We start from the raw sequence: 12,612 nt of genomic DNA, 5'->3' as shown, positions 1-12,612 counted from the left end.
CCCGTGGGGAAGTGGGGGGACAACGGCATACGGTTACCCCATTTTTCCTGCCCATTCATTTCACTTGTGAAACGAGTTCCTGTATGTTTCCTTGCTCAAATCCCCCCCGTCCGTTACGTTCCCCGCGTAATCCTGCGTGAAATCCAGCACACGAACAGACAAATCACAAATACGACGCCTCTTGTAATAAATATTCCCGTTGTTCTCAGCACAAATGTGTGCAAATATGTTTTCCGTTCATCAAAACGGGCGGTCTGTACGTACAGAGTAAGAAGTACAAAACTCATTAAGCAGGCTGTCAACAAAAGAGCGTCGCACCAGCTGGGTGTGTGTACGTAAAACGTGTTGAATAATTTAAGATTGTTGTTCAATTTAATGTCTCCGCAGCACACGGCCATGCCGTTCACGTGCGAGAAATCGTGGCCGTGCACATGACGGACACGAGCAGCCAGACGAAGGCGACTAAACACCTCCTGCTCAATCCGCACGCATTTACAGGTACCGATATTGTACACATACTCAACGTACACGGTGACGCAAAAGTCATACCATCATTTCAAACGTGAGGCCATCAGCATTTAACAGTTGTGGCTTTGCAATTTTTTTGCTCACCGGTTGGCACTGGAGGCGCACTCTGAAATTACCTCCAGGCAAGAAGTTTGTCGTTCCTTGGCTGCAGTTGAGGGACAATTGTGACGCCGAACAACCTGAAGTCGGTTCGGGTAACGCTTTGTCCCCCACACAAGGATCCGATGAATCCAGCTTTTGTTGACGCCGAGTTGCAGCACAGACCCTGCACATCGACTTCACATGAACGCCTGCTCTAACCCTGACCCTGTACCTTGTCACAGTCCTATCCTATCCCTAAGTCCACTTACCTGTACCGCATCCCTGTCTCGCCATAACCCCATCCTCAGTCCTATCCTGACCCTGATTCCACTTACCTGTTTCTCATTTCCTGTCATTATCCCTACCCCTTACCCAAATCCTCAAAAAGCATAGTTACAAAAATGAATAACCTAATTAGAAGGAAATTAAACAAAAACATTCTGACAGACAAAACATCAACGTAGACACACACAACATCCAAAAAGGACCACACCGACGACTGGCAGACTTCACTTGGAGTAAGCTGCGCCTGAAGAAGGATATTTCATGCCGAAACATCGCGCCAAGGGCTTACTCGAATCTTCGATGTTATTAAATGGCGCTTTTCTAAATTTGGAAGTTGGTGGAATTAATTGAATTCCAAATTGGAAGGAGGTTGGCACGTAAATTTTTATTCATTGAACAGGACTAAATTTTAATTAGATGTATTTAGGGAGTGAAAACCAAAACATTGGGGAAAAAAATTTCGGGAATCAGTTGCGAGAACAACTCTCAGCGGAAGGAACCATGCACATTTGCCTTTGCCACATCTGGACTAACACTCCAGGGAGAAGGACTCGGACTCTCTTGCGTGACCCTAACCAAACCCTGTTTTCACCAAGGGTGGTAGCATTTCGACAAATTTGCAACACTGGCCAGCCGTGGGCAAAGAAATCAACCCCTTCTTCTTCTTTTCCTTTCGGCTTGTCCCGTTAGGGGCCACCACATCGTGTTATCTTTTTCCATCAAAGCCCATCTCGTGCATCTTCCTCTTTAAGACCCACTGTCCTCATGTCCTCCCTCACAACATCCATCAACCTTTTCTTTGGTCTTCTCGCTCTTTTGCCTGGCAGCTCCATCCTCAGACTCTCTCACCTCTGAACATGTCCAAACCATCTACAGGAAGTCTGCTCTCTCCAACTTTGGCTGTTCCTCTAATGAGCTCATGTCGAACCCTATCCAACCTGCTCACTCCCAGCCAGAACCTCAACATTTTCATTTCTACTACCTCAAGTTTTACTTCCTGTTCTTTCTTCAGCGCCACCGTCTCTAATCCGTACATCATGGCCAACCTCACCACTGTTTTATAAATATTGTCCTTCATCCTAGCGGTGACTCTTCTGTCACATAGAACACCAGACACCTTCCACCAACTTTTCCACCCCGCTTGGACCAGTTTCTTCACTTCCTGACCACACTCTGTATTGTTGACCCCAAGTATTTAAAGTCGTCCACCCTTGCTATCTCTTCTCCCAAAGAAATCAACCCCCTAAACTGAAAAACGCTGACCGGCTCTCGTCCATTGTAGCCGTGTGCCAATGTGAATGGTCAACTTTCATGCTCAGTGAAGCACGCCCAGAGACGAGTCCTCCGTGCAAATGCAATACGCCAACAAGAAGTCATCTCCCATTTTATGGGGGTAGGGTCTTTGACGGAGGGGCTTATCAGCCTTTAGACTGTATCCAAACAAGATGATCGGATTAACATTAGTCATCGCAGTGAATACTGAAAAGAAAGCACAGGGCTCACGGTGCATTAGACTCTAATGCAAGACCGTAATGATTAATGTCTGACATCATAGCTTGTAAAAAAAAAAAAAAAAAAAAACTTGCCACCCACTCTTAAAACATTTAGCCAGCTCGAACTCCTGATAAAAGAAAATGCTTAGCAAGTAACTCGAGTCCTAAAAGTGCTCGGGACGGACATTTCCAAGCCTGTAACATTAAATATTTCAGCAAAGCAGTGAGGAAACGGTCGCTGCGGGAAGGTTTTTGCCAAAAGAACAGACTCCGCCTCCATCGTGATATCTGAGAGAGGTGGCATTTGATTGTGTCGTGGAAAGAAGAAAAAACAAATCCTGAACGGCTTCATTGAGCGCATTTGCTGCGATCGCTTGAATTTTTAAAGGTCGGCCACCTGTTGATGATACTGCAAAGTTTTGGCTCATTACATTCAGATCAATCAACTAAGCGACCACGCGCACGCATTTGCATTCACTTTTAGGAAAAACATTAACTTTTGTTTTGTCTTGATGCAGTTTTTTACGTGAGGAGGATGACGCAGCATCAGTGGCAATGCAGCCACGAAACCTTTTACTCCGACAGTCTGGGACTTTGCCAGCAGTGGATTCAAACCATCAATGAGCAACTGTCAACGCAAAGTACGTACGTCGATCTGTTTAGGCGTCCACTCGCGCCAGCAGCCACATGCACAACATATGCCAAAATAAACCACAAGATTCATTTGAGGTGCTACGTGAGAGATGCCATGGATAATAACAAAGTCGGATGGGAATCGGTAGAACATTTTGCGAGCTCTTTGCCAGGCATACAAAACATTGCCTCACTTTGTAAAACCCCGAGTTTCCCATTCACCCCTGAAGAAAACGGTTTCATCACTGGTTATAGGTCATTCATTACAGCAAGTACCGTTAAAGCGTGACAGAAATCCGAACGGAGCGTCTTCCGTTTTGCAAAAGCCGGATGCCGTTATTATCCCTTCGAAAATGTATTTCTTTCAGCGGCGTCTTTCGTCGAGGCCCGCGGGGGAGTCTGGAGGCAAATCTATAGGATACGAGTGGCTTTTTAGCAGCTGTCTCGCAGACGCTCCCTCTCGGGCACAGACGTATAAATGGTGGCGGCGCACACGCCTTGAAATTATGTTGTATTGCAGGATGTCAGCTCAGGCCTACTATCGATGATTATTACCGTGTGGATGCCGGTTCAGATAGTGTCAAGGCGTCACGGTGCCAACTCGCTTAGCTCAGGCACTGCGACGCCTTGAATTTGAGATCAGCACAGTTTTTGAGTTGAAGATACAGATTAGGAAGGGGAATCGCCGCTCGTGAATATGAGAGAGAGAAATCCCAAAACTGTGGATGTCGGACAACGTTAGCAACCTTACACTTGAAGAGAATATGTATATTGTGCGCGGGGTAAAACAAATTATGTGTCACAATTGTGATAAAAATGTTCATCCAGTGTGAATGACAAACGGCGTGTTAAAAAAAAAAAAGCCAGTGACGTTGAACTCGAGTCACGCGGGGAGTCACCGTCAATTCCGGAGTGTTTCATAGTTGTGTACCCGTAAATAAATTATACCCTTGTTTTGTTTTTTTCAATAGTTTGCGGTGTCATAATTAAGAAAATAGAGAGCTGGCCAAATGGATGTTGGTGTTGTTGTTGTTGATGATCTTTACTTTTAAGACAGCTAAATGTTAATGTTCATTCATTCATTTTGCAGGTGACAAGTCTGGGCAGAGGTGTGCGCTCCGAGCACTCCGCCATTGAATGTTTTCCAGCGGCGTAATTACATTAAGAACCAGAACGTTGAGGACGTCGAACGTTTTTACTCGGTCGATTGGATTCCGTTGGCGCCGTGATTGCCGCCCGCGCTTCTCCTCCACCCCCGAGTCGCGATCCATTCATTTCCAATCGCGGCGCTCGTTCCATCGCCGTTCGTCGCGCGAGACCGGTCCTCTCCGTCAGCCATAAACAAGCCATTTAGCATTTTCCGACTTGGCACTTTTTTGCAGGTTTCTCACCGAATGATGCAGTGCCTCTCGATTGCTTCACGCGCACCCCTCATTATTTCTCCAGTAGCCCCATTTGACTGGGCGCTGCGCAATGAAAACTTCATCAAGCTGATGTCAAGGTGTACGTTAGCTCTCTAAAAGAAAATAATAATAATAAAGTTTATCTTAATGTCTTCTCTCTGCAGCCAATCGGCCCAAGAGCCTGCTGGTCTACATCAACCCCTACGGCGGGAAGCGGCAGGGGAAGCACGTTTACGATCAGAAGGTGGCGCCACTGTTTTCCCGAGCTTGCATCGCCACCGACGTGATCGGTGGGTCGCTGTCGGAGGTGTACCCCAAACACTGGAATAAAAAATGACTCTCGGCGGCCGCCCGAGTCGGCGCGAGGAGGCTCGCGAGAATATGATTCGGCTTATGGCGCCATTAATCACGCCAGCTCCTTAATGGAGGCGGTGATAGCTGATAAGCTCGGGTATCCAAACACATCTATTATTCAATAAGTGTTTGCAGCAGCTACACATAGTCGGCACTATTGATGGTCCATCAGCGTGAATACAGTTTGCTCTGGAGTACCCGCCGCCGCACTGAAGTCTTTTATTTGTGTTGTTGTAATAACGCCGCCACACAGATTTACAGTTGGAATTTTAGTTTTGTTTCGTTTTTTCTGGCCCCCGTGCTCGCTTCGGGGGCCGTAATATCCCACATCTGAATGGCGTTTTCTTCTTGTTGTTGTTGCCTTTGCGCTCACACTTTTGTCCCTTACCTCAACGGGGTTCAGTAGATACTTCAAATTGCAGCGCTTTTTCCTCACCTGCCGGCGATTGCGCCGTTCCCTGTCACGGCGCTAATCGGAATTGACGACGTCATCTGTCCCCGCAGTTACAGAACGAGCCAATCACGCCAGGGATCACTTGAAAACAGAAGCAAATCTCGATAAATATGATGGGTGAGTTCTTCAGACATTATGATGTTTTTAACTTGTCAACGCAAAATGTGTCAACGGTCACATTTAGGAGGACATTGTCCCGGCTTCAATCCTGGACCCGCCTGTGTGGAGTTTGCATGTTGTCCCCGTGCTAGCGTGGGTTTTCTCCGGGCACTCCGGTTTCCTCCCACATCCCAAAAACATGCTACATTAATTGGACACTCTAAATGGCCCCAAGGTGTGATTGTGAGTGCGGCCGTTTATCTCTATTTCCCCTGCGATTGGCTGGCAACCAGTCCAGGGTGTACCCCGCCTCCTGCCCGTTGACAGCTGGGATGGGCTCCAGCACTCCCCGTGAGGATAAGCGGTAAAGAAAATGGATGGATGGATGAACCCAATGTACACAGTAGGACTTCCACAATGTGTATTTTGCCTCATAAATTCTGGATTTTTACCTCATTCAAATTTGCCCATGCACATTGGCACAGCCACAAGAATCTTCCAGAAATAAAATACAAGTTACAGAATGACTGAAAAATAGTCCGGTCAATGTTCCCGCTTCACATACTGTACGTTGGTCTAGAGTGGTGTGCGTGGGCGGGGACGGGATGTTCAGCGAAATCCTGCACGGTCTGGTCAGCAGGACCCAATCCGAGCACGGCATAGACCCGAACCGACCCGACGCCCATTTGACGCCGTGTTCCCTCCGCATCGGGATCATCCCTGCAGGTGAGGCATCGCGCCCCGCGAGAACAAACACCAATGTTTACATTTTATGACTCTTTGAGGAACGCATGGAAATGAGCCACCGACTGTTACGCACGTGTAAAAATAGCTGGCGTCTGTATCAGTCGACAGACGAAGCAGGAGAACTTGAGCCCCGCTGATCGCGCGCTGCGTTGCCGAGTTACTAAAGAGGGTCGCCATGGTAACAGGGCAGGCGGTCCCACTGGGGGCTTGAGTAGGGTCAGTCGCTCCAAATGTCATGAATGGGATCAAGCTGAGGGATATGTTGGCAATAATTCCAGAAACGGTGCGGATGCAAAGCATGAGGTCGGACCGGGCCACAGCGGGATTTTTCTTTGAGATGAGGGCCCCGCGTGCTTTCTGGTGCTTCTACTCAACTTTTAAACTTTTTCCTCTACTTGTGACATTCAACTTCAAAGGCAAGGAAGCAACGCAAAGTGCCACAGACCTGCTAATGAAAAGCGTCGATGTTTTGGTGTTACCGGAGATTTGAACACAAACAATGATGCAACACGTGTAGACAGATAATGTAACAATATTTAAAGGGACTATATTCTTTATCACCTGTGCGGAGAAACTAACATTACTGCATTTTTTTTTCTGAGGAACTGTAATCCTCCACGTCTGCAAACTACTGCAGGTGGCTGAGGGGTACACACCAGGAGGAGCAGCACGATGTCCAATGAATTGAAGCCAAATTTGTGGCATAAATGTTTCATTCAATGAATTATGGCAGGTGGAGTAAATCTATGAAAGGCTATGGGAGGTTATCAAAACAGGTACGCAACTGACTGTAAAAATGCATTTTAACTACCGTAATTCCCAGCCTACAGAGCGCACCTGGTTATAAGCCTCGCCCAGTACATCTGTAAAGGAAATACTATTTGGTACGTAGATATGCCGCAGCTGTGTAAAAGCCGCAAGTACCCACATTGAAACACGAGATATTTACAAAGCGAGACGGTACACAGAGAGTTTAACGCTAACGCTAGCACCGCGCAGGGCCGGTTGAGAAAAAACATACCGGCAAAAATCACTGAGACACGGCAATAACATGCTAGCGCAGCGCTAACAGGGCCGGACTGGTAAAAGTCACTTCCTCAGCACATATCTAGCATGAGATAAAGAAGAAAGACAGTACACAGAGAGTTTAAAGCTAACGCTAGCGCTGCGCTAACGGGGCTGGTTAAAAAAAGAAACGGCAATTACACACTAGCGCAGCGCTAACATGGCAGGAACTTTAAAAGCCACTTCATTGGCACATATATTCCACCGGTCTCACGCTTACCTTTTCCGCTCGAGTGCCCCCTTGTGGCCGGGAGGGGAAAAAAAATGCACAAATTAGCCGCATCACCGCATAAACCGCAGCGTTGAAAGCATGTGAAAAAAGTCGCGGTTTATAGGCCGGAAATTACAGTACCTACATTTGAGTCTGTTTTTACTTTTATGTAAATCAAATCAATAATTATTTTTTTGCACTTGACTCACGCGTATCTGTACTATTTCTCAAGATACTAATTTCCTGACACCCAGAGGGGAAATTCAGAACGGAATACAGCCGTGCGAGTACTTTTTGCAACCTCTCCTTTAAAAGGCATTCAAACTTTGCTTCAGAGGACGGCGCGAGACGAGCGGTGCGGCCGCAAATGGGGGAAAAGCCAGCGCGCGACGAAGTCGCTCGGGGGCCGGATAAGTAATATTCGCGTCGAGAAAAGAGCTCTTCATCTGATCGCCAAATGACGGGCATGATCTCCGCCGTCACGCTCGTGTGAGCGCGCTCGCGACGTTCCGTTCGCCTGAAGCGACCCTCCGTTGCTCTCTTTCTCTCTTTGTCTTTTATCGCCGGCTCCATTCCGCCACTTGAGGATGACGATCATCAAAAGGCTCGGAAATGGCGCTATGTGAAGAACCCCCCCCCCCCCCAAAAAAAAAAAAAATTGAGCAATACGCACTTTTTAGCATTCACGCTGAGATATGTAACGTCAAATTTAACATTTCTGATGCTTCTCTCGTCCCAACCCCCCCCTCGAAAGAGAGCCGAGGGCCCTCGAGGCGAAACACGTCTCGCCCACCACTGGATCAAAATCACAAAAAGAAATAAAAAAAAAATGAAAATCACACAATATCTGCAGTTCTCAAAGATTTTAAATGAAGCACCAGCTCAAAAATACTTGGTTGTCCAATGCCACATATTAGCAGAGGTAAAGTTATTTTTTTTACATCTATAGAGGCTTGGACTCTGCTTTTAAATTGTTAAAGTCGATTCAAAATATGTACGTTTAATTTGACCCCAGAGGGTCTTTCTGGAGGATATTTTAAAAAAAAAAATCAATTAACAGTGTACTTTCCTTTAATGTAACCGTATGGCTCCTCATCTCAACATAGAAAAATAACTGAGATTATTGCTGTTTAGAGGCTTTTCAACAGGTTAGTAGCCTGAACGTTTGACTTCCACAATTTTGGAACGTTTTGGTTGAAACAGTCACTTCAAAAAATATATATACAGTGAAGAAAATAAGTATTTGAACACTGCTATATTGCAAGTTCTCCCACTTGGAAATCATGGAGGGGTCTGAAATGTTCACCGTAGGTGCATGTCCATTGTCAGAGAGATAATCTAAAAAGAAAAATCCAGAAATCACAATGTACGATTTTTGTAACGATTTGTGTGATACTGCCGGAAATAAGTATTTGAACACCTGTCTATCAGCTAGAATTCTGACCTCAAAGACCTGTTAGTCCACCTTTAAAGATCCACCTCCACTCCATGTGTTATCCTGAATCAGATGCACCTGTGTGAGGTCGTTAGCTGCACAAAGACACCTGTCCACCCCATACAATTCATAAAACTCAAACTTGTAACATGGCCAAGACCAAAGAACTGTCCAAAGACACCAGAGACAAAAAGGTTTGTGGTCAGATGAAACCAAAATGGAACTTTTTGGTCATAATTCCACTAACATGTTTGTAGGAAGACAAATAATGAATTCCATCCCAAGAACACCATCCCTACTGTGAAGCATGTGGGTGGTAGCAGCATGCTTTGGGGGTGTTTTTCGGCACATGGGACAGGACGACTGCACTGTATTAAGGAGAGGATGACCGCCGCCATGTATAGTGAGATTTCGGGGGAACAACCTCTTTCCCTCAGTCAGACTATTAAAGATCAGTCGTGGCTGGGTCTTTCAACATGACAATGACTCGAACAGCCAGGAAAACCAAGGACTGGCTCCGTTAGAGGCATATCAAGGTTCTGGCGTGGCCCAGCCAGTCTCCAGACCTAAACCCAAGATAAAATATTTGGAGGGAGCTGAAACTCCGTGTTTCTCAGCGACAGCCCAGAAACCTGTCTGATCTAGAGAAGATCTGTGTGGAGGAGTGGGCCAAAATCCCTCCTGCAGTGTGTGCAAACCTGGTGAACAACTACAGGAAACGTTTGACCTCTGTAATAGCAAACAAAGGCTACTGTTCCGAATATAAACATTGTTTTTCTGAGGTGTTTAAATACTTATTTGCAGCTGTATCACACAAATAAATTATAAAAAAAAAAAAAATCATACATTGTGATTTCTGCATTTTTCTTTTTATCTTCTCTCTCACAGTGGACATGCACCTACGATGAAATTTTCAGGCCCCTCCATGATTTCAAAGTGGGAGAACTTGCAATATAGCAGGGTGTTCAAATACTCATTTTCTTCACCGTACTTTGAGGGACAAAAATAGAATCCTGCTGTATTTGTGTCGTCAACAGGCTCCACTGATTGTATCTGCTTTGCTACCGTGGGAACCAACGATCCGGTTACATCCGCCTTGCACATCATTGTAGGTGGGTGTGACTACGGTACATCTTTTTTTTTTTTTTTTCCTTTAGCGAGAAATTTGAAAATGTCACTACGTCCGTGAACAGGCGACTCGCAACCCATGGACGTGTGCTCAGTGCACCACAATGACACTTTCCTCAGATATTCCGTGTCGTTGTTGGGTTACGGGTTCTACGCCGACATCCAGACCCACAGCGAGAGGCAGCGGTGGCTGGGCCCGGCTCGCTACGACCTGTCAGGTACTCCCCGAATGACCTCGCTTGTTGATCGAACCCACCGCTGAATGAATTTTATGGGCATGAGTAGGAAAGGAAGATATTTAATTGCAAATAATGACTTATTAAAACTAAATTGAAAAGGAAAATAGAATTTCTCGTGGCCAAAAATACCACAATACATGACGTATGCACATTCACAATGGAAAACTCCAGCCATCTAAAACCAGCAGCCCTTACTGATGCTTCAATACTAGCCGTCTGGATTTTAGACAAGTCCAAATTGGTAATCAAGAAAGCTATTTGGATTCCGAGACTAGAACTCAGCATCCTTTACGCACATGAACTGATAAGGGAATTGTCCAGAGTGGAATCCTGATGGGGAGCACAATGCAGGTGCTGGCGCTATTATCATTTAGTCGAAAACAAGAGGAACGGCGGCGCAATTAGCGACTCCAAATTGCCTTTTCAGGTCTAAACAAAACAGACAGAAAGGGTATCGGGCGGCAATTCTCAAGGCTCGCTCTGTGTTTTCGTTTCAGGAGTAAAGACCTTTCTGAGTCACAACTATTATGAAGGCACCGTCTCGTTTGTTCCGGCCGACGACAATGTGGGAAACCCTCGGGACAAGGAGCAGTGTCGGGCTGGGTAAATAAAGCGGCCGCAGAACCAATCACGACGCGTAAGCCGGTGGCGAGACCAATCGGGAGGGGGCGGGGGAGGCCTGAGACCTTCATCGTATTGAGGGAAACCAATGATGCGCGTGGGATAAAATGTTTGACAAGGGAGGCAAACCTACAACCTGTTCACTGTTGCGAAAACAAAATAATACTCAAACCTGTTTGATAATCCCCAGCTTCGAGACCGAACCCTGCCACACATTGGGGAAAAACCCAGAGTACAAGTGAACCCACGTCATTTAAAAAAAAAAAAAATAATAATAATAATAATAACTGGCACAGATCTTAAAAGGGGGTTGGAAACCCATGTAGATGCCAAAAATGGCAGGAAAATCCAACATCAAAGCATGTACACAATCGTGTGATATATGAGCAAATGTATTCAATTTTTAATGATTCAACACTAACACTAACCTGAGTCGCATCAGTTGTATCAGTTCTTGATCAGTTATTCATTTGTTTTGGATTCATTAGCTAAATTTTGGTCCTCGTTGTATACTTTACGGAGATAATGTTGTTAGCGCGCTAGGCTAACTTGGGCCAAGCAGCTTCAACGCGAACGGAACGGCACCAATTTGGGTACTAAGATGTACTAAGATCAGACTTGTTCAATTTCCTTTGAGTCCTCACAGCCCTCGTTGTACAAGATATGAAGTTGCTCATGTTCAATGTTTCTTTAACATCCACGAATTGATCCCAAACGTTGTTAGCAGGCTAAGCTAAAGAAATACTAGGCCGATAAGCAAGTTTAATTTGGCGTAGGAGTACTCACTATCCTCGTAGTATACGATACGTAGGTTTTGCAGGACGTGTAGATACTAGCGTTTGATGTTTTCCTTCTCTGTAAATATTAGAAAACATACCCGTTTTGTTGTTAGTGGTCTAAGCTAGGCTAACTTGGGCCGAGCAGCTTCGGCGCGAATGATACGGCTCCAATTTGGGTACTAAGATTGCACAGATTGTGATTTTAATCCACTGAAGTCGTCGCCAGGAGCGTCCCACGTCGAGTATTCACAACATTCGGTCCAAATTCAGCAGGATTTATTGAATTACGATCAGGGTTTGAAGACTGGAAGCAATGTTTTTGGATTCATTAGCTAATTATCAAAATTGTATCCTGCAAAATTAGCCTAAAACTAAATCTATCCATCCATTTTCTTCACCGCTTATCCTCACGAGGGACGCAGGGAGTGCTGGAGCCTATCCCAGCTGTCAACGGGCAGGAGGGGTACACCCTGAACTGGTTGCCAGGGCACATGGAGACAAACAGCCACACTCACAATCTCACCTTGGGGCAATTTTTGAGTGTCCAATTAATGTTGCATGTTTTTGGGATGTGGGAGGAAACCGGAGTGCCCGGAGAAAACTCACACAGGGATGGGAATAACATGCAAACTAACTAACAATGTTGTGTTGTGCAATATTGGCTCATACGGTTATGCAAACATACACAAACATACATTTACACCGCATCTTACAACATTACCGGAAAAATAGGAAATGGCTTCCAGATGATTGGATTTGGAAAAAAAGAAATGAATCCACCATAACTCCACTTGCACATATGGCAAAGACTCTCAGTAACAATCCATACTAAAGTGAGCTCCTCCCTGGCATACGAAGCTTGTGCCCTACGCAAGAGCAATCCCTCCATTACATTTCCTTGAACCAAGTGTACCACTTTCCTATTTAGACAGATTTCAGAAATGGCACAAAAATATAGGGCTAATCGGTATTGATATAATTTGTTGGATTGTACCTCAAACCGTAGAGTTTGGGGTGAAAGTATCAAGTGCATTTATGGGGTGGGTGGGTGGGGGGG

The 12,612-nt window shown here is 45.6% G+C and overlaps 1 protein-coding gene and 1 long non-coding RNA gene across 3 annotated transcripts in view; one reads left to right on the top strand and one right to left on the bottom strand.

Moving 5' to 3' along the window:
* LOC133493359 (uncharacterized) overlaps window positions 1-12,612 on the bottom strand; it is a 38,748-nt gene that overhangs the window by 10,945 nt on the left and 15,191 nt on the right. For both annotated transcript variants that reach the window (XR_009792966.1, XR_009792965.1), the window contains exon 5: window positions 5,214-5,312. This is a non-coding gene — a long non-coding RNA (uncharacterized LOC133493359). The remainder of the gene's footprint in view (window positions 1-5,213; window positions 5,313-12,612) is intronic.
* The window catches only part of cerk (ceramide kinase), a 32,780-nt gene that overhangs the window by 12,577 nt on the left and 7,591 nt on the right, over window positions 1-12,612 (top strand). Inside the window, exons 2-9 of the mRNA XM_061806652.1 lie at window positions 388-498; window positions 2,906-3,028; window positions 4,588-4,713; window positions 5,282-5,348; window positions 5,911-6,056; window positions 9,826-9,900; window positions 9,982-10,134; window positions 10,653-10,758. Coding sequence (XP_061662636.1) covers window positions 388-498; window positions 2,906-3,028; window positions 4,588-4,713; window positions 5,282-5,348; window positions 5,911-6,056; window positions 9,826-9,900; window positions 9,982-10,134; window positions 10,653-10,758 — 907 coding nt within the window. The remainder of the gene's footprint in view (window positions 1-387; window positions 499-2,905; window positions 3,029-4,587; window positions 4,714-5,281; window positions 5,349-5,910; window positions 6,057-9,825; window positions 9,901-9,981; window positions 10,135-10,652; window positions 10,759-12,612) is intronic.

This window comes from Syngnathoides biaculeatus, chromosome 20 (assembly GCF_019802595.1).
Source record: "Syngnathoides biaculeatus isolate LvHL_M chromosome 20, ASM1980259v1, whole genome shotgun sequence".
Taxonomy (NCBI): Eukaryota; Metazoa; Chordata; class Actinopteri; order Syngnathiformes; family Syngnathidae; genus Syngnathoides; species Syngnathoides biaculeatus.
The sequence above is the reverse complement of the archived record's forward strand: the minus strand, read 5'-3'. Positions and strand labels throughout refer to the sequence as shown.